A 27,078-nucleotide genomic window follows, 5' to 3' on the forward strand; every position below is an offset into this window, starting at 1 on the left:
AAAAAAAAAATGAAGATTTCTGTAAGTAAGTTGTAGAAAAATGAAACACTGGAGTTGTGAAGGACAGTGAGTTTTTTCAACTGAAATGAAAAAGTAAAGAAAAGGCAAAATAATGATTCTGGAAATAGACACAGCAGCTCTTAACCAAATGTCACACCACCCGCTTATGTGTGAAGTGCCTCTGAAGGGCTCAGGGATCCAGCTGGGGCAGTGCCTCTGAGAATATACACAGACACTGTTGGTGATAGATGACATTTTGGTTACCAACGAATTAGAGAACTGAAACCAAGAATTTAGCTGGAGACAGTCAACCAGAGAGTCTATTATATGTTCGTGATACCCTAGGTGACCAACTAGGCATTCACAGGAGCAAAGGTTAAAACAACCAAGTGCTTCATGATAATGGTTTGCAAGATTTTTCTCATTTAGAAGCAGTCACTTCTGACCTTTCTCCCGAGCAGTCGGATGACAGAAATTGATAAATGAGATACAGGCAAATAGAAGACAGAACACTTTCCTTCAACAAATAGCAGTTTTATTCACTAGTGGGAAGGTGTGTATGACACTATATAGATTGTTTTTGACCATAGTTACAGTATGAAAATATATTAAGCAAATACATAAATTAAATACAAAGACTGTGGAAGTGCTTTCTTTAAATAGAGTTGGTTAGAAAACACAAACGTGTGGAGAGGTACTATCATAAGAGAAAAAACAGAACCATCGACTGCCATTTTAAATGACCAGATTTGCAGAGAAAGAATACATAATATAAAAAACATAAAAAGAGCTCTATTAAAGAACATAACACATTCAGTTGCTAGATGTATTTGCCTTATTTATTTAAGCTTCACACAAATCAAGGAACAGCCAGATAAGCCTCCATGAACACATGGAGTATATCTAGCATTATTAGATACTGACTACCTAATACCCAAAGTATTGGGCCAGGAACAATTTCCACTCAAAAGGTATATGTTGAATGTCTATGAGTTGTGTACTAATTTCTATTAGGTGGGAGTATAAAAGAGATTAAAGACTTGGTTCTTATCCTTGCAGAATTTATAAGCCTGATGGGTCCTACCTAGGAAACTAGAGATTAAGGACTCTGCAGGTAAGAACTTTGGTGCACCTGGTTGTTAGTGTGGTCGAAATTAGGAGATTTCATGAAGGCCACTGTAGACTCTCACTTCCGCTTGCAGGGGAAAGCCACCCAACTCTATGACACACTCCGAAAGCCACAACTGCATATGCTCCTTTCTGTGGGAAGGCTTACTTGCTCACTCACAAGATGTTATGAAAACACAACATCTCCAACATAACAGAAAGCTTACTCTTAGGATGAAGATAGTTTTCCTTAAAAGAAATTACTTACTGCAGAAAGCAGCCATAACTAACCTTTCTTGTGAATCTTCTAGAAGAAACATACTACTTTTGTCAGACATTGTTCACCATTTTCAACAGCTTATTTTGATATCTTATATAAAGATCATGTACATTGGCATATAGGTTACAAAAATCATTTTTGGTAGGTCTGTTAATAGAGCTTTTTATTTCCATTACATAAGCCTTTATTTTAGGAGCATTCACCAACCATTTTCTTATGTCATGAATGCATCTATATAGACAATCTTTAAAAAAAATAAAATGCCTTATTTTTGTGGCATATATTTATTCCTAGGGAGCCTCCCTACAAGTCAAGAGTAGTCTTTTAGTCCAAAATATTTCCGTTGCTAGAAACATTTTTAGAACAGAACAGATTTCTGCTATTATCATGGCTGCATTAAATGTTACCCTGCATTTTAACTAAAATGGCCAAACATTTTCAAAGGCACCATCCACTGAAAGAATCTAAGGTAGTGTGTTCAGAATTCCAAACTCAGTTTCGTCAAACACCTGGTCAATTCACAAAACTAAATGAATCAATTCAATTGCTTAATCAGCTACATCATCTGGCCAACATAGTCAGAGTGAACCATTCAAAGGATAATGCGTCTTAACAGAAACATATGACACCCCCAAGAAACAGTCTGGACACAGAGGGAATGCTGTTTCTTCTTTCTGATGATGTCTGCTTAGATCCCCTCTTTTCAAATATTTTTCCTTTTTTGTATTATTTCACTCATTTTCTGCAGTCATGGTGTATAGATTTTCCCTTGAGTGAAACAATCTTTGAATACTTGATATGATTTGAAATCTCAGGTTAAAAATACTCTGAACCTTAACAGAACATTTGGGCTGATAACAGCCTTTCCCACTCTGTCTCTTCTGGAATGAGGTACCATTGAAGCCTTGCTCACAGCCACTTCCAGGAGGATCAGCCATTCCTTTTTGCCACTCTGTTGTGAGTCATCAATTACTTCCATTTCCTCAATGAAATGGAACGTGGAAAGTCCTTGAGCTGCTACATCAAACAAGCAGCTTATTACCTTTTTTTTTTTCCCCCCAATCAGGTCAGATTTGGTCTGGCTCATGTGTGTGAACTAAAACTCTAGAGCACCCCAGAGTTGGTGCTTCGATTCTGCTACTTGCTGTTACTCAGATCTGGCAGGTGTATGACTTTAGAATTCCAACCATAGAGACCCAGAAGCCTAAGTGAATGAGAATTTAGTGCATAGTCAACAATTTTCTTTCAAGAGGTAAGATGAGTGTTCAAATACAAGAACCTGGATCCTGAGACTCTAGAAGAATCAGAGTGTGAACTATAAGATGTGAAGTCTATTTTTGTATTGCTGGACATCTGCTTAGTGCTTTCATATTATTTTCAAATATCATTTTGGGTTTTCTTCCGAGAGATAATAAAATTAATTAAAGACCTTACCAAATAAAACTGTCCCCAGTATATTGTGTGCTGTGGCCATTTTAGTGTTCAAAAGTGAATCATTATCATCTCTCCTAAAATGTGGAGCCAGAAAAGACTAGGACATACCAATGGGTATGAGGAGATAAGATGAACAGAAAATAAAATCACCTTCTACTGAGAAAGCAAATATATTAAAAAACGAGAAGGGGAAGTGTAGTGAAAAAGAGGGGCTCAGAAGTGTTAAGTGCTGCTGAATTTCTTAGGACAAGTGCAGACCCAGACAGGGAGAGGAGCCTTAGAAAAATCTGACTCAAGAGCTGAAAAACTGGCTGCTATCCAGAGAAGACAGAATAGTACGAAATTGATTTAATGAGTAGAGATTAAAGGAGTTAATTATAAAGGACTTGGATAAATCATTATTAAGATGCAAGACAGGAACCTTCCAAGATTTGATAGCTCAAAAGCACTTTGAAGGCTTGATGATTAACGCATACTGCACAGGTGCACAGCCAGGATGCCCAGCGCGACAGGAAGTGGAGTGTTTACCAAGACATAACACATGATGGGATTAAATTAATTGAGCTGAATGTCAAGGAAACCTGTTTTTCCTCCTCTTAAATTTAATAAATAGATCAACTAGATTATGTATTTAGTCTTTGATGGTGGTGGGAGGGAAGACAGTGAAATATTTGTTGCTAAGGAGATTTAAAATTAGACAGGTGGAGGGTAGAAATAAATTTGTCCTGCATTAGACTAAAAGAACATACAGTTTTCCCTCGTCGTGTCCATTTCCATAACTCTGATTCCACCCCAGATATGCCAGGGTATGTACTGTGACAGCCGTGTAGGTTTGTTATGGTTTTAATTCTTGATTTGTGTAATTAATTGCTTTCTTTCTCTTTTTCGTCCAGAGATTTGCTAGAGAAGCAGCATCAGCCAATTTGTGGCCCAAGGAAGGCTGCCACTGCCCTGCTGCTGGGTGATGTTGCTGCCTTGCTGAGGCCCTCTTTCAGGTTTAATTGAAAATAGTAACAACAATCCCATCATTATCACTGTGATGTATTCTCTTTATTGAATAGAAATGTGTGGTTTCTAGGACAGTGCCTAGCAAGTTGCAGTCACTTAAACTTTTCTAAATGAGTGAGAAGCCGAAAATGAATTTCTTTCCATGTATGAATGTGCTTCGTACCCAGTGACGTCGGCTTAAAATTCTGGTTTTTTAAAATTTATTGCTTTTTCTTATTGATACAGGGAAAGTTGTTCCTAATAGACATATCATCTCATACATCTCTGATCTTTATTTTCTCCCCAGTGGTACCTCTGCCACACTTACATGTATGTTGTTCCTTTTCATTTCAAGAAGAGCCATCTGGTTTCCTGAAACAGGATCAGACCCTAACACTGTCATTTCACAAGGCATTGAGCGTGATATCACTGTGAAGATTTGGAATCCTCCTCCCATTCATTCTTATAAACGTTTTTCCTGTTCCTACAAACTTCAAGAAGCCCTGGAAAATTTTCCAGTTTGGGTGTAGCCTTAATTTACTACAACTATATTAGGTATATTTAATGATTTTTCCACTTACTATGGCAATTACACCCATTATAGTACTTATGAGGTTCTACAGTTTGTAGCAAAAAATATACATTTTGAAAAGAAATGTACTCTTTTTGCAAATGAAGCTATGAGACCAACAGCCTGGCTCTCTAAATCTTAAATTTATTACAGAGGAATCTGTAGTGAGAGAAAGGCAAACATTCCTGACTCATCTCTCAGGAGGCCATGATGATACCATACAGGTGTGTTTCAAATTTTCTCCAGGAAGACCCTTGGAACTGGACCTTGGAGAGGGCAGTGCTCACTTTTTGACTCACTGAAATCTGTGATGGTCAAAATCGGTCAACTTGGCAGATATGAGTGCCTTTCATATTAAATGCAACTGAAGGTGACTACTTGATAATTTGACCTCAATGATTTACTAAAAAAAGTTGTCTGGAAAATTTTATACTAGGCACCACTGAACTTTTGTTTCAGTATTTTTTAAATTAGTGATATGTGATGTTTGTGGATATTTCTCTAGAGGTATTAATATTAGGCCCTTTGATCAGTAGCATAATATGTCACCACAATCTTCTTTTAATGGGAAATCCAAGTATGACCAGTGCGATTTTGACTTTTCCAGGAGTGCAGCCTCCTAGCAATGAGACAGAGATGAGTGTGTGTCCATTGGCCAAAACACACATCCCAGTGCGGGACGCATGCTCACACACGGCACACGGTGGATGCAGTGGAACAGTCTCCCGTGGCTGCGGGTGGCGCTTTGCATGTTGACTGTTTCCAGTCAGGGGAGCAGGTGGCACGCTTCTGGATAAGAGGAATTCATCACTTCTGCTTTGGTCGTTTTCTCTCAGAACCCTCAGCCCGGCAGCCTGGACTTGCCTTGCAAGTTACATGGCCCCTAAGCTGACCACGCTGGCTTGGAGCTCTGGCAGGACAAAGGGGAGACACTAACCACGGGATGCGCAAACACCTACTTCAGCTTTGGTGCTTAAACTCATCTCTTCAATCCTTTCTTTTGATTGTTATATTATTACATTGTTACACACATTAATTGCTTCTGGATCATCTTTGGGTCCCAGCAATGCCCTCAAGCCAGCTGTACTCTCTGCTATCTCCAGCCCTGCCCTGCATCCTGCCCAATAGGTATCAAAACTGGTAAAAACCCTGGCCTAGGGGATCACCCCTGCAACCACCTCCATACACTTCTTACCACTTGTCCTGTTATACAGGTTGAATTAGTTTAGGTAGAACAAGCCATGAACACTTTGGTGTGGAAAAATAGTATTATATAAAGCTTAATATTAAACATTATGAAAAATACATATTTACAGAAGAAACTACAAATTACAACTATGTACAATAATATCTGTTACCTTTAAATTACATAAAATCTTTAAAATTCTGCAGATTAATAAATTATACATAATATCAACAGAAATAGCTGGCACCTCTGTAGGGCATGAAGCAAGTTTTTTTTTTTTTTTAAATAAAATCACACAGTGAATAGTTCTGATCCAGGAGATCTTCGGGTACATTCTCAGTGCCTTGAATAGCCCGAATCTGAAAGGAAAGACACTGGAATTAGAAGCTGTAGTGGGGTGTGTCATAGTTGTTTGTTCTATTTATGAAAATGACGAATGCAAAGACCAGCAGAAATGATGGAAACTCATATGGTTTAGGATGAGACCATCCCTGTGGGGACCAGGTCACTGCATTCAGGATTGTAGATTACTAGAACTGGAAAAGACTAGTGATTCCAGTCTAACCCTCTGGTTTTCCAGATGAGCCCACAGGCTCAGAGTGGTACAGAAATTCACTCAGGGTTATACGGCTTGTGAATGCTAGCTAGTTCCAGAGCTAGGACCTGAATCCTAACTTTCAGATGCCTGAAGCTAACCATACCATAATTAGCTTCTTTTAAGCGCACCCAAGATCACACTAAAAAAAGACCTTTAAACAAGCCAAAACAAGACAAGGAAACTCCAAGATCCTCCAGAGCTTCCTCCATCCTGGGCCTCTTAAAGAATTTCACATGCAAAACCTATTAATTTACTCTCCTGATAAATTAGGGGGTAATTATTTACAAAACAAAAGGATTATCTGATTTACAAAGAACTCCTTTAAATAGCAGCCCTCTCATGTATGTGTGCTTTAGAGATTACTAACTATTTAATATACTGGCTAGGTGGGTGGGTACAGAGGGTACAGAGAACTAAATAAAACTGAAGAGCATTTTGAAATGGAGATAAAAGAGCTCTGAAATAATGTTTGTCCAAAAGAAAAAAAAAGATCTATGGGTGGACATCTGGCAAGAAGCTGAAACTTACGCTAACAACCACGTGAATGAACAATCTTGAAGTGAACACTCCAGCCCCAGTCAAGCCTTCAGATGACTGTAGTCCTGGCCAATGTCTTGACTTATGAGAGATCCAGGACTAGACCACCCAGCTAAGCCCCTTCCAAATTCCTGATCTACAGAAACTATGACATACTAAATGTAGAGGTCAGCTGATAAGTTTTGAGGTAATTTGTTAGCTGGAAATAAATTACAATGTAACTTCAAATTTGCAATTAGCCAGTGTGATAAAATAGATTTTAATGATGGTCCTGAGTAGGAAAAAGCAGACCCTTCATATGTCAATTAATTATTGTCTGATCAAAGCAGTGCCTTACAAAGTTTACATATTTTCTTCTACTGAATTTTTCATTTAAAAATTACATGTTACATGCATGTTCTATAAAATTTAGAAAAAACATAAAATGGAAGAAAAATGATATGTTATTTTACTGCTCAGAGAAATCTGATTTACTACTGTGATATATTTCTTTATTTCTCTCTGGCTTCCTGGGTGGCTCAGTGGTAAACAATCGGTCTACCAATGCAGGAGACACAGGAGACACCAGTTCGATCCCTGCATCAGGAAATCTCCTTGAGGAGAAAATGGCAATCCACTCCAGTATTCCTGCCTGAAAAATCCCATGGACAGAGGAGCCTGGTGGGCTGCAGTCCACAAGGTCACAAAGAGTTGGACACAACTGAGTGACTGAGCATGCAAATTTCTCTCCAGTCTTTTTTTTTTCCCCTTATGCGCTGTTTTTGTTTGTTTAACATTCTGCTTTTCTTACTTATTTATGAGAAAATCTATACTATTTTTTTTTTACTTTTTATTTTTTGAAAATCTATACTATTATAATATCCTTAAAAATATCATTCTTAATGACTGCATTCTGTTCTACTCAGTGAATGTACCATGGTATGCTTAGACCTCCACTGTTGAACATTTATGTTTTTTCACTCAGACCTTTAACTATGAAAGGCTTCACACACAAAGCTTTTTCAGTACTTAGGGTGGTAGTAGAAATACTGGGTGACAAGAACATATTAAGGACCGTCATACATCTGGCCAAGTTCTTCTCCAATGGGATTTTACAATTTGAATTCCCAGTTGCTATTTCAAAGCATCCTCTTTAGTAGTAGGCCTTATTCCTTAGAAATATTAAGCCAAGTCCTGAACAGAGGGCACCCCAAGCCTAGGAGGAGATACCACATGAAACCTGTGCTCCACTGTGGGGGTTCCCTCCCCACTCAGCCTCTCTTCCTTGTCGCCACTTTTTGAGGGCCTTTCCCTCAAACCTTTGGGGAGAAGAAGAGATGATCAATACGTGTTGGGAAAGCTTGAGGTTTTTAATGGCTTCCAGATAGACTGTATTTTGCTAAATAAACTTATAAAGAAGTGCAGTAAGCTCCTACCTCTGTGATACTCTGGATTCACATTTTCGTAGATTGGAAACAAAGGGTTTTCTTGTTCACTCCGTAGCTTCCTTGCTCTGAGAACATCTCTTACACACTGATGTAGGTACACATACTGACACTATGAAAAAGCAGAAGACATGTCAGAGGAAGGCAAATTCTCAGAGGAAAGCATAAAAAAGTTGAGGGACACTGTTTTATATATATATATAAAATAGATAACTAATAAGGACCTACTGTATTAAGCACAGGGAACTCTTCCCAATACTCTGTAATGGCCTATATGAGAAGGAATCTAAAAAACAGTGGATACATGTATACATATAACTGATTTGCTTTGCTATACACCTGAAATTAATACAACAGTTGTAAATCAACTGTACTCCAATAAAATTGTTTTTAAAAAATTTTTTAAAAAGACAAGATACTTATAAAAAAGAAAGACAAGGGACTCTCACCAAACCTCAACAGTAATGGGATTCTATAATGGTTAGCAAATTTCATGATAATGCTTCACTAGTGGCTTTTAGCATGTAGAAAGGTGACTACTTTCTATTACCACAGAGAAGAGAATGATGAAAAAGGGCAGAAAGGCAGTGTTTATTCATCTTTTTTAGGTACATGCATATTTAGAATATGTCCTATGAGGGCCAACAACTATGTCTAACCATAGTAGGTCCTCCACAAATAGTTATTAAATATACAAAATAAATGCCACTGTGCTATGCATTTTATATGAATTATCTCATTTAATTATTTTGACAACCTCATATAGTAGATATAATCATCCATATGAATAGAAACTAAGAGAAAATAAGTAACTTCTCCAAGGTCACTCAGCTAAGACATGAGATCCTAGGATTTTAATCCGGGTATGTGAGCCCAAACTTCATGCTTTTTTCATTACATCAATTTTCTTAGATGAAACCTAAAATCACTGCATTATTGAATGTGAAAATAATGTCACTGCATACTGTGTTGTTTGATTCTTTTTAGGTATGGGTGGTATGGTGAGAAAAAAGAGGTTGTACAATAGATGTGCGTATCTTGGTTCTCAGTATCTGAGTCTGACTCATTAAAGAATCTCAAAGATGTTGGCTTACTGCAGAAAACCACAGAGGCTTTGTGGTTGCTCAGGCGCTAAGTCATGTCCAACTCTTTGTCACCTTCTGAACTGTAGCACGCCAGGCTTCCCTGTCCTTCACCATCTCCTGGAGTTTGCGCAAACTCATGTCCATTGAGTCAGTGATGCCATGCAACCATCTCAACTTCTGCTGCCCCCTTCTCCTCCTGCCCTAAGTCTTTCCCAGCATCAGGATCTTTTCCACTGAGTCAGGTCTTAGCATCAGGTGACCAAAGTGTTGGAGCTTCAGGTTCAGCATCAATCATTCCAATGAATATTCAGGGTTGATTTCCTTTAGGATTGACTGGTTTGATCTCCTTGCTGTCCAAGGGACTCTCAAAAGTCTTCTCCAGCACCACAATTTGAAAACATCATTACTTCAGTGCTCAGCCTTTACTATGGTCCAGCTCTCACATCCATATATGACTACTGGAAAAACCATAGCTTTGACTACATGGACTTTTGTCAGCAAAATAATGTCTCTGTTTCTTAATACACTATCTAGGTTTGTCATAGCTTTTCTTTCAAGGAACAAGTGTCTTAATTTTGTGGCTGCAGTACCATTCACAGTGATTTTGGAGCCCAAGAAAATGAAATCTGTCACTGCTTCCACTTCTTCCCTATCTATTTGCCATGAAGTGATGGAACTAGATGCCATGATCTTTATTTTTCGAATGTTGAATTTTAAGCCAGCTTTTTCACTTCCCTCTTTGAACTTCATTAAGAAGGCTTACACAGTGAGAATAGCCCTACCTGTCAGCTATCTGGGAACTACTTTTTTTTTTTTTTCTATCCCTTTGGAGAAGTTGTGTTCTCCTTTGTGCAGTTTTTCTTAAAATTTTAGTTGTTGGAAATGCTTAAATTCTTTACAAATAGAGTGACATTTTGAAATACTTTTATTCACAGTCTGTGGATAATGGTTCTGTTTAAAGAGATAAGAATTCTTATAGTTCAAATTTCTAATCTGCTTTGACAAGTTTCCTTGCATGAGAATTTGAGCAAGAAGTTAACCAAATGTAATGTTTAAAGTGAGTTATAAAGAACAAGACAAAATTAGATTTCAGCCAAATTTTAAGCCATGAAATTTGGTCATATATCAGATTATTTTCATAAAAAGAGTCGTGGAGCAATTCAGCGCATTGTCATTTCAACCTGTATGAAAGCACGTAAAGCATATTGGGTTGGCCAAAATGTTTGTTTGGGGTTTTCCATAAAATGTTATGAAAAAACCCAAACGAACATTTTGGCCAACCCAATGATTATGTTTGTGTGAGAAAGTGACAGATTTTGTGTTGCTCTGAAGCCTAATCAGACTCTTCTAGGCTGGAAAAGCAATTAGTCTCCTCTGGATGTCTGTTTGTGCCATTTACCAGGGCACAATGATATGGGTTGGTTGTTACTGCCCTAAATCACCATTTGGGTGCAGGAGCGTGGTGCATCTTGTCTGTGGTTTAGAAACGACCTTTGACTCAGAAACAAATATGGAAGAGTCAGTGTTTTGGGGACCAAAAGGACACCACAGAGACCTTCGCTGACCATAGAAGCTCAGCCACAGGCAGCTAAACGTGTGCACTGGGCTCCTCTCCTTATGACCAACCAGGCTGTCTGATAAGGGAATGAACGTGTAACGTTAGTGCTCAGCCTTGGGCTCTCATGACACGGCACTCCTCAGATGAGGACTCTGGGCTCTCTGCCCACCAGCTGGCCTAGACAGGGATCTCAGTTTCTGCATCTATAAAACAAGGAGGCAAGGGTCTCTTCTACAGCGAACTTCTTTTGACCATTAAAGATTTGTACTAGATTTTGTGTTGCTGTCAATTAGATGGATATCAAAAAACATTCCTAGACTCTATGTTTAAGGTGATCCATGTGGTCAGTTTTAGAGTATTTTCAAGGTTTGAGACACACAGGGAGACTATAAATCTGTCTTCATCAATGATCTTTAAAAGTGGACAGGTATTTATTTTTATGTGTTGGCACTAGGCATTGTCCCTGGGTGCATGGTCATCTACTCAAGGGAACTCATCATATAGGTCTGGTATAATCATTAGATTAGAACATTTCAAAGAAACAAACCAATCATAAGTGACGTCTGTGTTAATATTGATAACCATTCTCTGCAATTCTGTTCACAAACTCAGCTTACTTGCTATGAGTATCTTATGATCTTGAAAACTCGAGAAGGGTCCTCTCCTGAAAATGGTTGTTTGTATAGGCAGTCATTTTCCTCACCTTGAAAACTACCAAATTAGAGGCTGACACTTCTGTTTCTCCCATCCAAAGCATAAATCACATTTTCAATTCTACTGGGATATTAAAGGAGTTTGGGACCTTGGAGTTTGGCTGTGAATGAGCTCTTATATGCTATGCGTTATTAGTAAGTTCTTCAACAATAATCTACTCTGGGCTTTGAAACCAGTTAATATTCATTAATTTGCCTTGTCTTAAATATAAATTCTTCTTTTCCCAACAGAATACCCCTTCAAAAATGATTACTCCTAAAACCTTTCAGATTATTAATGTGCTCCCCAGTTTATTCTTAATGAAAAGTAGACAAAGTTTAATGTATGAATTTCACATCATAAAAGCTCATTTTTTTCCCTCTGTCTAGCGAGCTGGTGAAGCCTTAGTTCCATTCAATTTCACCAATATCTGTAGTATGAGATAATATTTATAGGATTGTACCTAGAGCCTTTCATGGCCTCTGAGCACACAGTTTAGCAGAGGGGCAGGTATGTGAACAAGTAAGGTGATAAACATATGACAGAATTTTATATAAAGCTTCATACATGAGAAGAAGCCATCAGGTTCACTTTTGGAGGGGGAAAATACAGAGCTAGAGAGAAAAGGTGACATTTGTTAAGAATTTGAGCAAAGAAATGGGACATTCTAAATGATATAAATAACAGAAAAGTGTACATATATTCTGGAAACTGTGAGCAGTCTAGTGTAGTTAAAAGGTAGGGTGCATAAGTCACGGGAAACTCCCAGGAGAATCCCCCAAATGTGCACTGAGTCCCATAACATTCCGCCGTTTCCTCCTCACAGGAAGCAGATGACATTGACAGATGGTGACTATCAGCTCTTTTTCTTTAACAAGTGCGTTTGAGTGTCTCTTTCAGAATCAGGCAGGAAACATGCCCCAAGTTAGGCTAAAAGGAGGAGGGTCACACTCACAAATCCCTTGTCTAATGTCTCTTGTCTAGAGGCCTTTGCTCTTTGATGTACTGATCAAAACTTGGGAAGCCCCACCACCCCTTTGTCTCCCAAATAAAGCAGAATAAAGTTGATGCTGACTCTCTCTGTGGACCCAGAAAAGAAATACAAGGGATGTCAGAATGCCCCTTTTCTTTGGCTGGAATCATCACCCACAGGGGCTCAGCTGTGGCTTGCACCCTTCTGCCCTCACTTTCAGGTCCGAATGAGCAGTATTGGGTTCTGAGTGTCTGAGACTGTAGAAGGAGCCTACCTTCAGCAGAGCCTTAAAGCAAGACAGATAACATCTGGATACTGTTTGGGATTTTGCTGATAGAGAAAAAAGGAAAGAGAAAATTTCTATCTTATTGAAATCTTCATTCAACATGATCAAAAGAATCACTGATTCTGGACCAGAGAGTGAAAACTTCCTTAATTTTGGCAGACCCTAAAAGAGTGGGGGTGGGTGGGGGAAGTAACTTGGAGCCAGGTTCTGGAGAACTTGAAAATCATTTCAAAGCAATGAAGAGTTTTCCACAACTTTTATGCAGGGAGCTGACTGTGACAGGGCACTTTGTGGGTGGCAGTGGTGATAAAGAACTGTGAGGGCAGAAGCTGGGGGCAGGAGACCCACGAGCAGGCTACTGTGAAGGCTCTCTGAGAGGTGATGAAGGGCCAGGCAGGGCAGAGAGTCTAGAACAAGGAGAAGGATTCTGGGGAGAGTGGACAGGGCTTAATGATTGCTCAAACGTGTCTGTGGGAACAGTCAGATCCCCAGCCTGGGCAAACAAATGAAGGTCAAGATGAATGGCAACACCATCACCTGAAGCTAAAAGAAGAAAGGGCAGAAGTGCTTCTGTTGTTTGTTTTTTAAAGAAATGAATAATGAATTTGGTTTTGAGTTGGAGGTGCGATGACTGTAAGACTTCCTGGTGGAACGGTCCATGAAGCAGGTACTTCATGGGGAAGGAGAATGAGATCTGAGAGAACTGAGCAGGTATGTGGTTCCTGAAGCCATGGGAATGGAAGAAATATGAAGAATGAAGATGGGGAGAAACAAGAGTATTGCCTTGAGTAGAGACTCTTGGGAACTCGAACAGTGAAAAGTCAGGCTTTAGAATAAGAACCACAGAATCCCCAGAGAGGTTAGGAGGAGGAAGGGGAAAGAATAGGTGAAAGAGGAGTTGTGTCCAAGGGGGAAGAGGGAGAGCTTTGGTACATTATGTTGCCCCGGCCCTGGATGTCAGCCAGTGATATTTATAGTGGGGTGGGACTGCCTGTTCTTTGCCAAAATGCATCTCCAGAGTTCTGGGCAGGTGTACAGAAGTGATGCATGGCCCAAGAAGCCTCTAAAAATAGCAATGGCGCCTGAGCCCCCTACCCCCAACACCTCTTATTTATAATGTGATGATCTCCTCATCCCCAAATCACAATTAAGTATTTCTTGAGTTTGTGAAAATGAAAACAAATTTGTAATGGAACGTTGATGCCTTGACTTTTTAGCAACATGACTGTAGGATATTTGTTCATTTAATAGATTTAAAAAGAGTATTGAGACTAGAGCAAAGGAAACAAGTTCCTACCCTCTAGGAACTTGTAGTCTTGTACAAAAAGTTGAAGGAAAACAATTATTATATAATGTGATATAATTCTACAACACAATGAAAGAACAGAATTAGACAGTGGTCATCAGTGCCTGCCCAAACCATTAAGTGAAAGGCTGACTGGAAATGTTATAGTGGATGGTCATTGTCAGTTTCATCAGTGTAGGGAAGAGACACAAACAGGAAGTGCCTCCTGATGGGATGCAACAGGAAGTACTCAGTACCACCCAGGAAGCATGTGGTGGTAAAAAGGAACTGAGACTTAATTAAGCCTCTAGAGCCAATGAACTGCTGACAAAAATTATGGAAAATAGAGGATCATATCACCTTACATTATGAAAAATAGAATACATTATGAAAAAGCAGTCAGCCACATTTAGAATGTAGGAAAATCTATGGAACAAATGAACTGATTTCTTTAACAAATAAATGGCACAGGAAACAAATCAGAGGGAGGGTTATTATAGATTAAAAGAAATTTAGAAGAGACTTCAACTAAATGCAATGTATGGACTTTGTATTCTAATGCAAACCAAGTGTAAAAAGCAATTTTTGAGATAATTAGGGATATTTAAACACTGACTAGATATTGGATGATATTAAGGGATTATGATTAAAATTGTCAGGCATGATAATGGTATTGTGGTCATGATTTCTGAACAAGTCTTTAACTTAAAAAATATATATAACTGTAAAATATATATGGAATAAAATATATAATATTAATAATATGTAGAATATATACTATTAAATATGTATGTTTTAAGATACACAGTATTTAAGAATGAAATGATGTGATAAGTAGGAGTACCTTTAAAACAGTCCAGTAAGTCATGGGATAGGGGAACAGTATATGAGGGCTATAAATACTGGATGACTGCAGAAACTGGGGTTTGGGTATGGAAATTCATTATACTATTTTCCCTACTTTCATGTATTTTTTTAAAAAGTACTTAATAAAATATTTAAAATATAGTGCAATAATTGTTACAATGAAAGGACAGTGGGGATAGAAGATCCTGGGTGTGGGCGCTGCCCATAGGAGGCAATGATGACAGTATTCTCCCAAATGTGTTACATAATATGAGGGTCTGCAGGATATGAATATGTTCTGCACAAGAAGAGGATCTGGGGGTCAAAGTGGTTTCAGGAATAGGGGGCTCAAAAAGCTCAAGGGGAGCCTTTGCTATGGCACATCTCCATTTCGTGGATCATGGCCACCTGCACAGTTTTCATGTGTCCCAGGACTCTACCAGGGCACAGAGTCGCACACAGAAGTCGTCACCTTTCTGAGCACAGGCATTTTTTTAAAAATAGAAGATTTTGCACCGTTACTTGGGAAACAGAAGGGCAAGAGAACTTGGAATTGGTAAGAAGAGAATTGGTAAGGCAATGATGCAGGGGAGGGATGGGTTTGGTCTGTATGGGGACACAGATTTGACTCTGAGGCTGTGGGCCAGGGGACTTGGGAATTAGGACTTGGGACTTGTGATTCTCTAGAACAGGGTTTAAGTTCCAGCTCAGCTACTTCATAGCTGTGCAAAGTCCTTTAGCCTCTGAACTTATTTTCTATTCTGGAAATGGAAAATAATTCTCTCTTATCTATGTTTGTGTGTGTGTGTGTGTGTGTGCGTGTGTGTGTGTGTGTGAGAAAATCTAATGAGATGACCTGTTTAGAAATACCTTGTAAATGTCAAAGGACTATATAAATGGAAGCATTTATCCTCCACAGTTAATGTCAAAGGACTATATAAATGCAAGCATTTATCCTCCACAATTAATGTAGAGAGCACAATTAATGTGGAGACTCTTTAGTGTCTCCAGAGATGGGGGTGCAGCTGGGGTGGGCTGGAGGAGACAAGAGATTAGAATCTGCTTCCTTTTTACTAATTGAAGTTCTTGTGCTCAACCACCAGCCTATCTTAAAATGATCTTCAAGATGAACTAGCTGGTTTCCCCCCATGTTCATATATTGATTTTAAAAAAAATTCATCTTTCTTCCTACCGACCTAAAGAAGATGGACAACTAGTTCAGTAAAGATAAGGATACACATCATCCTCAAGGTCACTGAAATTTCTTTTAAAATAAAGTCTTAGGAAACATCAATATTCAATTCTCTTTCTCCTCTTAATGAGTCATAGTTCTTTCCCTTATCAGATTAAAGCCCTGAACATTTGTGGGGGGAGGGAGACAGACAGGGTGATGTGTGTCCTTCAGCTGAACTCTTACCTCGGTCTGGACCATGTGAACCCTGTGAAGTCTTAGGTCATGCACAGCTCCATAAATGTCCACAGAATCTTTGGAGTCTAACTGCTGGAGGATTCGATCCAATGCAATAAAGGTTCCAGTCCTACCCACACCAGCACTAGAAAAGAGAGTGAAGAAAGACCACTTTTTTCATTAAACTGGACTTTCTGGACTGTATCCAATGACTCTAGCACAATCTTTCCTTTCCCTTCCCTTCCAAGTTAGAGGAGAATATAGGACACTTCTTTCTCTTAATGTGCTCTCTCAAAGAAATAAAACCCAGGGTTCTGAACTTCCATCCTTTCCTCCTTCCTTCCTCCACCTCTCCACCCCATCAAGGGTAAGGATTTGCTGTGTATCATTTTCAAGCATGCTTTCATACTCTTCCTACATTCATGTAAGTCTATACACAATATACTCATTTAATGTGTGTCCAAAATTTACTAAAATGGTACTAAACAAGGTTTATGTATTCTTATGTCAACTTTTCTACTCAATATTATTTTTGAGATTTGTCTACATTTGTTATATGTAGACATAATTTCTTTTATAGAGTTCATAAGCCACCGTTCCCTACTGATAGACAATGAGATTGTTTTCAGTTTTTCTTTATTACAAATTGCGTTGCAGTGAGCATCATTGTGCACACGTGTGGGGTTTCTCGAGGATTGATATCTAGAAGCAGAACTGCTGGGTTATAGTGTATGAACACCTTCAGCTTCACCAGGAATTGTCAAATTGCTCCCTAAAGTGATGGCATAACCTGGGGTTTTTTGATGCATGTATTTATAAGATAAAGAAAAACAGGTTTTCAGTGTTATTGGGTGAACATGCCTGCCATTTTCAGAAGGCAGGAAACTCTTGAAAGTCTCACATTCCTATAAAAAGCATCATGGTTCCGATGACATATAAAAGCAGGGCTCCTAGGGGGCTGGGCAGATTGGGAGAAAACAAGTACATGTGACATTTCTCTTACTGTAGCAATTCCCTGCTGTTTATTAGTGCCATTCAGTTAGGGCTATCCAAGTGTTTCTGCAAACATTAATTAGCTAAACACTAGGCTCCCCAGGGAGAAAGAGAGTGCGAGAGTGCTTGTTAGGTTGATTTTATGGTTGTACAGGCTGAAGCAAAGAGAAGTCAAGAGAGAACAGAAATTTAAGAGCAAAATTGGGTTGCCACACATGGCAATGCGACTCTGTGGGAAGTTGAGAGCTGTGATCCTAAAGGCTGGTTATGGTTTATACAGGTGGAGGAGAGAGAGGGGGCCATTCCAAGCAGAAAGAATGGCAGGAGGCAAGGGTGAGCTTGAGCAGTCTCCTCCCCAGCTAGAGGGGGAGGTGAGTTTCTGGGAACTTGGATTGAGGGGTGAGATGGGGCCCAATGATGAGGGACCTGGAAGTCACATAAGAGCTTTGCACTGGATACAGTAGGAAAAAAAGCAAGAGGGAGAGAAGGATGGAGAGCCAGAGAGAGAAATGGGAGGTGAAGAGACTGTGAAGGAGTGAGGTTGGGGAGCAGTGGGTGGAAGAGGGTGGAAGAACACCCTCCGGGCCCAAGCAGCCTGGTTGGGCACACAGACCCTCCACCCACCCCATTCCCCAGGCCTAGACACCCGGCTGCCATCCTGCTGGCTCCGGGTGGAAGGGTACCTGCAGTGCACCACAGTGGGCCCGGCCCCGGGGGTCCTGTTGATGTAGTCCCTGACGGTTCTCACAAACTGGATCAGGGACTGGGTGGTCTCCGGGACACCGTGGTCTGGCCACACCGTGTAGTGGAAGTGGCGGATGAGTCTGTGTGCGTCCAGCTGTTCCTCCTGGAAGAGCAGAGTGGTAAGAAGGGGAACGGCTCAAGGCAAACCTTCAACGCTGACCACCGTGCCCAGGCAGGGATTCCTAGGAGCCAAACTACAGGAGAGGGAACCAGCAGAAATGGGATTCACAGGCGTTCTCCATCTTCCTGCATGGCGCTAGTGGTAAAGAACCCACCTGCCAAAGCAGGAGACAGAAGAGACATGGGTTCGATCCCTGGATCAGGAAGATCCCCTGGAGGAGCGCATGGCAACCCACTCCAGTGTTCTTGCCTGGAGGCCACCCATGGACAGAGGAGCCTGGCGGGCTACAGTCCATGGGGTCGCAGAGTCGGACACGACTGAAGCGACTTTAGCACGCACTTCATCTTCCCAGCTTTGTTAGTCAATGAAGTCAAACGAACAAACATACGCTGCATATCCGAAATTCCCGGATGGTCCACTCGGGCAGCACAGATTCCGACAGCATCTGCAGAATGAGGTCCCCATAGTAGAGGGAATCTTGGTCTGCTGGCCAATAATGGTCACACTTTACCTAGAGGAAGGCAGGCAGAAAAAAAAGTGAGTCTGGAAACATGCTTCTACCATGAACCTGAACTTTCCCTCCTGGAAATGTCTTCCTGAGTCGGAAACCAGGGTCAGCTGCTAAAGCAATTTGACCATCTTTGGCTTAACCTGCTCATGGGCAGGGCTGAAGCTGGGCTTCTGCTCCCAGTGAGGGAGAGACATCGTCAAGGGGCAAATCCCACACCTTTAGATTCATTTCCCTTTCAGGTTCATGTTCTGTGGCTTCAGTTTCTGTTGATTTCCTCAGCCTTTCAATTTCATGGGCACATAAACCATGTCTTACAATTTCTTGTGCTCTTTTATTGTTTGTTTTGCTTTGTTTTGTTTTCTGAAGAAAGATCTAGCTGGGAAGATGAAGGCACCATCTCCCTGGCCCTTTTTTGTCCATGTTTTTATGTTGTTCCAACCTGGATCCAATGAAATGGGCCAGGTGATCTTTGAAAAGTCAGAACATTTAGCTGAGATCACATTCACAGGTGGAGACAGGAGAAAGAGTATTGTGAACATATATAATTATTGAGCACAGACACTGGGAACTTCATGTAATCTTCCTTTTTAACCAGCAACATAACCATATAAACCATTTAATCAGATAACTATTTTACTTTGTGTCTGCAGACACAGCCTAAAATTCACTACTCCTTACTTCCTGAAATTAGGGGTAGAGCCAGTGACTCTGCCAACATACCTCTTCTCCCCATACAACAGAGGATGGTGCTGACAAGAGGCCAGGTAATCCTTCTGTGTCCTGGACACTTCTGATGATCCCACTTGTTCAGTGGAACCATCTTTGACTGAAACTTCAGACCCAGCATCTGAACAGCGTATCACCTGGGTTTACTACAGAGCTTTCTATAACCGAGTGGCTTTAACTCAGTAACAGTGTTCTTGTATGATCCCTACTTGGTTTCCATGGGGTTTCTTTTAAGATTTTTTTTTTTTTTGATGAGGACCATTTTTAAAGTCTTTATTGAATTTGTTACAATATTGCTTCTGTTATATGTTTTGGTTTTTTGACTGTTTGGTATGCGGGAGCTTAGCTCCCTGACCAGAGATTTTCCTACATTGGAAGGCGTGGTCTTAACCACTGGGCAGCCAGGAAAGTCCCTACGGGGTTTCATTTCTACGGGGCGGGGAGTCAAATTCCATCCAAGGGGTGGAAAGCAAGGTCAGTATGACAGGAAGACCGGGTACTCACTCGGCCCTTCTCCACACACTGCGTCACCATGACGATGTTGTGAACATTCTGTTCCCACGCCATTTTCCAGAAGTCATCCTTGGTGCCGGGAAGAGGTCCCTGAGTTGCGATGTATTCTCTCCTGAAGTTGTTGCCCTGCAATGAATTTACAATGTGGGGAGTCAGAAACAATGGGCCTCTTCAGAACTCTAAACAAAGGACTTAGCGCTGTAGATTAGGTGAGACGTAAGTCTTTGCCAGGTCCCTGATTTGAAAAAGAGATACTAACACGTGGCAAGGCTCGGGAGCAGGAAGGACAAAGGCCGGAATGCTGACCTATTGTGAAGAGCCAAGGCCTTTTTTTATTAGGTTGGGTTTATTCTTAAAGGCAGCGGAGGACTTGGGCCATAATTTAGAAAACACTTCACCCTCAGTTATGTGTGTGTATACACATCGTGGATTGTCTGAGGAACTGACGTTGATGAGGCTCTTGCCCTATTTAACAAAGAAGAGTTTTACTCATTTGGGATACTTGGCTTTGGGATGTTGGTAGGAGATACCATGCAAGGGAAACTGAGGGGAAGAGAACCCACTGTTTATTGAGCATCTACCCTATCACAAGCTCTGGTGGTGGTTTAGTTGCTAAGTTGTGTCTGACTCTTTGTGATCCCATGGATTATAGCCTGCCAGGCTCCTCTATCCATGGGAGTCCCCAAGCTAAGAATACTAGAATGGATTGCCATTTCCTTCTCCAGAGGATCTTCCCAACACAGGAACTGAACCCAGGTCTCCTGCATTGCAGGCAGATTCTTTACCAACTGGGCTACAAGGGAAACCCATAACAAGCTGTGGGTCAGGATTTTCACAGATCTTACTGAATCATAACCATAGCTCTATGAGCTAGGATATTTTCGCCCACACATTCTGCGTTCCAGCAACACTACGGTGTTACTTGCAGATCCCAGTTGAAGCTCTTTCTCCTCTTGTCTTTCCTTCGGGCTTCTGCTCCGTCACCTCTGCCACCCCCACCCCCACCCCGCCCACCCAAACACAGCCGCTCGTCTGGCGAATCCCTATTTATCCTCCAAGTCTCAGCATGTTGCCTGCTCTGCTGAACTTTCCTTTCTCTTCATCTCTGCTGGAGGATGTTTTCCCAGAAGCTCCTGTGGCAACCTCTAGCCTCTTGCTACTCAGAGAGGGATCCTCAGACCAGCATCAGGGGATCATCAGGCAGCGTGTTAGAGATTCAGAATGCCAGGTTCCACCCTAGTCCTGCTGAATCAGAAGCTGCATTTTTTTTTTCTTCTATGTGGGAACTTAGTTCACCAACCAGAGATCAAACCCACTCCTCCTGCAGTGGAACGCACAGTCTTAACCACTGGGCCACCAGAGAAGCCCCAATCAGAAGCTGCATTTTAACAAGACCTGCAGATGATGTAGGTGTGCGTTCATGTTGGTGAAGAACTGCTCTATCCTGTCAAGGGCATCACCTTGTCATTTTCTGATGCCCCAGGACTCCATTGGACCCTCTCTCTTTACACAGCACAATGTCCAACTTACAGTTAGCACTTCATTATATAGTGTTTAGGGCTTCCCCGGTGGCTCAGTGGTGAAGAATCCACCTGCAATGCAGGCGTCACAGGAAGGCATGGCAACCCGCTCCAGTATTCTTGCCTGGAGAATTCCACGGACAGAGGAGCCTGATGAGCTACAGCCCATAAGGGTCGCAGAGTCTGACATGAGTGAAGCGACTTAGCATCCACGCATATAGTGTTTATGGAGTAAATGTAGGATTATTTAAGGTAAATATTATCCTTATTATTTTTTGGAAAAGGAAATGAAGGTCCAAAGGATTGATAAAACTTGCGCAAGATCCCAGAGTCAGCAAGGGGCAGAGATGGGATTCAAACTGGGTCTACCTGACCTGAAGCATTTTCCACTGGAGATGCTGTAGGAAGCTGGTGAATTGCTAGCCAGAATCTGAGCCCAGAGGTTTGACACAACCTTTGAGTTGTGTCTGTGGTTTTTAAAAATCCAAATAACTTTGAATTAGCTTCCCTAGCTAGGCAGCCTTAGCTGTGGAGATTCAGCTTCCTTAGGGAGCTCTAATCTTGACTAAGGGCTGCAGAGAAGAAATGACCTTTGAAAATGCCTCCTGGGCCCATAATAATCCTATGTGACTACAGCTATTGTGAAAGCTGGGCCTTAGCAGTGATTGACTAGGACAGCCTGCATTTTATGGCAATCAGACATGGCCTTTTTTTTTTTTTTCCTTCTAAAAAGTCCATGGCTCCGGACCTGAGAACAGTGGGAGTGTGTTGGAGGAGAGCTGTCTCCAGCATAACTGCCTGTCAAAGTCTCATCCCAGTTGCTTTGGCCCCGGGTTCACTTACAGGGATGTAGCTGGCATTGATGTAGTCAGAGCACGGGTCATCATCCACGTTGGACAGCTTCACTCGAGAGGAATCATCTGGAAGGAAGTTTATTGAGAAAGATGTATCAGTGAGCCATGGGGTGATTTTTCTACTGTTTACAGAATGCTTTGCATTTGACATGTATTAGCTCTGACCCCCACCACGACCCCACATGGCAGACAGTCTCAGCTCCATTTTGCAGGTGAAGCTCACACAGAGTTGCACAAGTGGCCCAGAAACATGCAAGCAAATGAGCCAAATGCTCTTCTAAGCCCATCTGTGCTTCCCTCTGTAACACTAACAACATTCGTCTGATGGAGTGGCCAGCTCCTTTTCATTGTTGTAATGAATACAATTCAGAAAAGCTGCCTTCAATTGCCTCACCCAATTGAGTAAGGATAATAAGAATAATATATGTAATATATATCTTTATCTATGAAATAATTGCTAACTAGAGATTTTAAGTAAACCAAGGTTGACCCTTACTGTTAACCCTGTTACAGCTCTTAACCCTCCAAGGAGAAGCATCAGGACCATGTGATGAAATGTCAACAGCCTAAGAGGTCTTTCTCTTATAGCCAGAATTTCAGCTGGTTGTTACCCTCTGGAGAGAAGTCCAGTAACGTCAAAGTCATTTGTTTTTAAAGACATTTCTAGCCTCAGATCTCCCATATCCAGCTATAGCATGTTGCTTTAGCCCCATTTTTAATCATAAAAAAAGGAAAGAAATGGTGAGAGGAAGGCGGTATTACAGATTTCAACACAAAACTTACAGGGCAATATATTGTTGTATCGATTTTTCCCTCTGTTCTCTGGCAAGAGTGCAATGTCACATGATTGGTTTCGACCCACATCTTTTAAGTCCTGTAAGGTCAAAAATAAGTTTGCATGTGGATAATGTGAAATAGAATATGGCAAACTGGACAGTCCCTGAGATACATAATAATCTAACAGTATGTTACACTAGCTGCATTTGTGGAATGTCTCCTATTCGACCACGGGCATCGGCTGTCATCCCCACAACAGCCCCAGAGGAGGTAGTCTCATCTCCATTTTACAGATGAGGCTCAGGCAGGAAAATTCACTTGCCCCGGGTCACACAGTTTGCAAAGCTGGGAACTGAATCCAAAGCCTGGGCACTTTTCACCCAACCACATTATCTCCCAAGCAAGCAAAAGGCCAGGTTAAATAACTGACAGCATCAGTTTGCATTTGAAGTCTGTTAATTCTTTCTTTCCATCCGATCTGGGTAGCACTTTGTCGGTTATTCTGGAGATCAAACTGGCTTATGAGACTAGGTGGTATATCGTGCAGGGAATGGATTCAGGCATAAAAGAACACTCGGTGAGACCCTAAGTGCCATTCTAACTCCTGAGCCCAATTGGGCTGTGATTCCACAGTGAAGGCTGAAAGGAAATTCTTGCTAAGGACCAGGGATGCTAAAACATCATTGCATCTGAGTTATACCTCATATTCCTTGGATAGAAGATAGTTGGAGTCAGCCTGCAGCTTCATGAAGTGCCCTTCAAACTGATTTACTTTTATTGGGCTATGGTTAAAAACATAACAGAAAGAGAAGAAAATTACTGAAGAACAGGAGAAAATGCCTTACCCAACCCCAGTTATATTTCAAAAGCAGACAATATAGTAATTGATGAGTTCTTTCTTACCAAGAAGTTTTCCGGTTACTGTGAAGAGAAGCCAAAAGTAGAAAGATCTTGTTAGCAAATTTCATGTAAGACAATCAACTCTTCTTTCAATAAATAAAGTGAAGGAAAATGTGCTCACCCTTTTTTTTTTTTTTTCAAGTGGACAGACAGTGGTCGATCCCGACGAATGCTCAGACGAGCAGAGGGCCTTTCTCGACCATGGCTGAAACATAAGGGAGAGGACTGATATTTTGATTATGAAATAATTTAAACAGATTTCTCTGTCTATGGCAAGGCTGGGCTTGCTTAGTCGTGTCCAACTGTTTGCAACCCTGTGGACTGTAGCCTGCCAGGCTCCTCTGTCCATGGAATTTTTCAGGCGAGACTACTGGAGTGGATTACCATTCCCTTCTCCAGGGGAGCTTCCCAATCCAGGGATTGAACCCAAGTCTCCTGTGTCTCCTGCCTTGCAAGCAGATTCTTTACCCACTGAGCCATCAGGGAAGCCCAGATTTCTCCACTTATGGTAAGAGTGTGCATGTTTGTACAAATATGGATTTTTCAGTACATGTATATCTTACACTCAGCCAACATCCCTTTGAGGGAGGGAGCAGGGAGGAAGAACATAAAGAAACAGATTTTCCCCACTCAGAAACAGATCTTTGCAATAGCTGAAGATGTGTCTTCTGTTTTTGGCTACAGGTCATAATCACTTCCCACACTCTCAATAAAGCTTTCCTTTAAAAAAAAAAAAAAAAGACACACACACACAGTAAACCTTAGATGCAAACACGACTGCAAGAGAGAGGACAATGTGCCAAAGAGAAGAAATTCCCTAAGGAAAGAGGGCATGGCATTGGGGCCACACATGTTTAGTTCTTTTTGTTTCCTTCTTAGCTTACCATGGCGTGTAGGAACCACAAAACTGAGATGGCACCCATACTTTTCAGAATTGTTCAGAAAAGCATTTGGAAACATAATTCATAGACATCTCTGTCTTCACAAGGTGACTGAACCACACACATACACATTTTTTTTTCTCTGTGCCCAAAGGAGCTATTTCACATTCAAATGAGGATACAGATGGCCCCTCATTCCTTTGGTAAGGATAAGGCTCAGCAATGGTATGCAAACAAGTGAGTCATGGTTTTAGGGTTTGACTCTTGTTTTTCTTAAGAGATAAAGTGACTTAACCTGGAGAAATTAAATGATTTCTCCCTTCTTACTTTTCAGGCAAAAGAGCATTTTCAGTTGCATCTTTAAAACCCAATCACCAAAGGGAACTTTGTACTCACCTGGCTTTCCGTCTGCAGATGAATAAGGCAACAACAGCGACGAGCATGCCAATTAAGAACAGACCAGCACTCACACCTTCAATAACTCCAAACAGAGGCTCTACAGGATCCAGAGCGCAACAAGAAACCCAGGTGGGAAAATTAGTGTTATTAAAGAACCAATAAGAGAGCTTTGGGAACCCGTCTCCCCAGTGATGTTATTATAGAAGAATCTGAATGATGCCCACATTTAAGGCATTTACTGTCATTTAGTCACTAAGTTGTATCCAACTCTTTTTGTGACCCTGTGGACTGTAACCCATCAGGCTCCTCTGTCCATGCGATTTCCCAGGCAAGAATACAGGAATGGGTTGTCTCCATGGTATCTTCCTGACCCAGGGATCAAACCCGCGTCTTCTGGGTTGTCAGATAGATTCTTTACCACTGAGCCACCAGGGAAGCCCAAGGCTTTTACTATCTAAAGCTTAGAGTATACAGCTGAAAAGATGAAACATGAGCTACTACTATGTAATGGTGGGTTGGTCATTATATTTTTGAAATTAATGATATTCAGCTTATAATTAATTGGGACTTCATTTGTGCTTGTATGCACAGTTTGGGGCACTTGAGGTAAAGGCCAGGAGTTTGCCAAGGTTAATATGCTATTTCATTTGTTACACAGCATCTGGGACATTGGCAAATCCAGTGAGTTGCTCAATTATTTTAATGAAATTCCATGTTTATTAAATGATCTGATATTGTCACTGGGAGTTTATAAGAAGGTAGCCCATTTTAAAAACAGTTTTTTTGAAATATAATTCACATACCATACTATTCACCAATTTAAACTGTACAATTCAATTTTACATTCAATTTTGTAATATTTTAATCACCCCCTAAAAGAAGCCCCATGCCCCTTAGCAGTCATTCTCCATTCCGTCTCTCTAGACCCTGGAAACCACTAACCTACCTTGTCTTCATAGATTTGCCTTTTCTGGATATTTCGTATAAATTAAGCAATAAACATGTGCTTTTTGGAATTGGCTTCTTTCACTTAGCATGTTTTCAAGGTTCATCCATGTTGTGGCATGTACCAGTATTTCATTCCTTTTTATGCTGAATAATATTCCATATTTTGTTTAGCTATCAGCCACTGATGGACATTTGGGGTATTTCTACTTTTTTTGGTCATTTTGAATAATGCTGCTATGAATCTCCATATTCAAATTTTTGTTTCATTTTTCATGGGTATATACTAATGAGTGGAATTGCTGAGGAAGGTGTAACATTTTGAGAAGCTGCAAAATGTTTTCCATAGAAACTGCATCATTTTACATTCTACAAACAATGTATAAGGGTTTGGATTTTTTCATATCCTTGCTAACACTTGTTATTATCTTTTTGATGATAGCCATTCTAGTGGGTGTGAAGTGGTATCTTATTGTAGTTATGATAATGTCTAATGATGAGCATCTTTTCATGAGTTTATTGGACTTATGTGTATCTTTTTTGGCAAAATGTCTATTTGTACCCTTTGTCCATTTTTTAAATTGTGTTGTCTTTTTATTATTGAGTGGTAAGTGTTCTATATATTCTGGATACTTGACCTTTATCAGACACAGGATTTGCTAATAGTTTCTCCCATTCTGTGGGTTATCTTGTTTCACTTTATGGTGTCCTTTGAAGCTCAAGAGTTTTTAATTTTAATTAGGTCCCATTTATCTATTTTGTTGTTGCTGCTTGTGCTTTTGGTGCCATAGCTAAGAAACCATTTCCTAACTCAAAGTCACAAAGACTTCCTCCTATGTTTTCTTTTAAAAGTTGGAGCATTTTAGCTCTTACATTTAGGTCTATGGAGTAATCCATTTTTGAAGTTGCACTTTAAGCACTTGGATTTGTTTATTC

General features: G+C 40.7%; 1 protein-coding gene across 2 annotated transcripts in view; it reads right to left on the bottom strand.

Annotated features, from left to right (window-relative positions):
* Positions 1-518: 518 nt before the first annotated feature.
* Positions 519-27,078, bottom strand: part of PTPRB (protein tyrosine phosphatase receptor type B) — a 123,053-nt gene continuing 96,493 nt past the window's right edge. For both annotated transcript variants that reach the window (XM_043447551.1, XM_043447552.1), the window contains 12 exons: positions 25,195-25,294; positions 24,039-24,122; positions 23,921-23,938; positions 23,718-23,799; positions 23,024-23,114; positions 22,230-22,306; positions 19,858-19,992; positions 18,505-18,627; positions 17,935-18,098; positions 16,268-16,403; positions 8,116-8,236; positions 519-5,924 (listed from right to left, as the gene is read on the bottom strand). In XM_043447551.1, coding sequence (XP_043303486.1) covers positions 5,902-5,924; positions 8,116-8,236; positions 16,268-16,403; positions 17,935-18,098; positions 18,505-18,627; positions 19,858-19,992; positions 22,230-22,306; positions 23,024-23,114; positions 23,718-23,799; positions 23,921-23,938; positions 24,039-24,122; positions 25,195-25,294 — 1,154 coding nt within the window. In that variant the 3' untranslated portion in view covers positions 519-5,901. The remainder of the gene's footprint in view (positions 5,925-8,115; positions 8,237-16,267; positions 16,404-17,934; positions 18,099-18,504; positions 18,628-19,857; positions 19,993-22,229; positions 22,307-23,023; positions 23,115-23,717; positions 23,800-23,920; positions 23,939-24,038; positions 24,123-25,194; positions 25,295-27,078) is intronic.

Source organism: Cervus canadensis, chromosome 25 (assembly GCF_019320065.1).
Source record: "Cervus canadensis isolate Bull #8, Minnesota chromosome 25, ASM1932006v1, whole genome shotgun sequence".
NCBI lineage: Eukaryota > Metazoa > Chordata > Mammalia > Artiodactyla > Cervidae > Cervus > Cervus canadensis.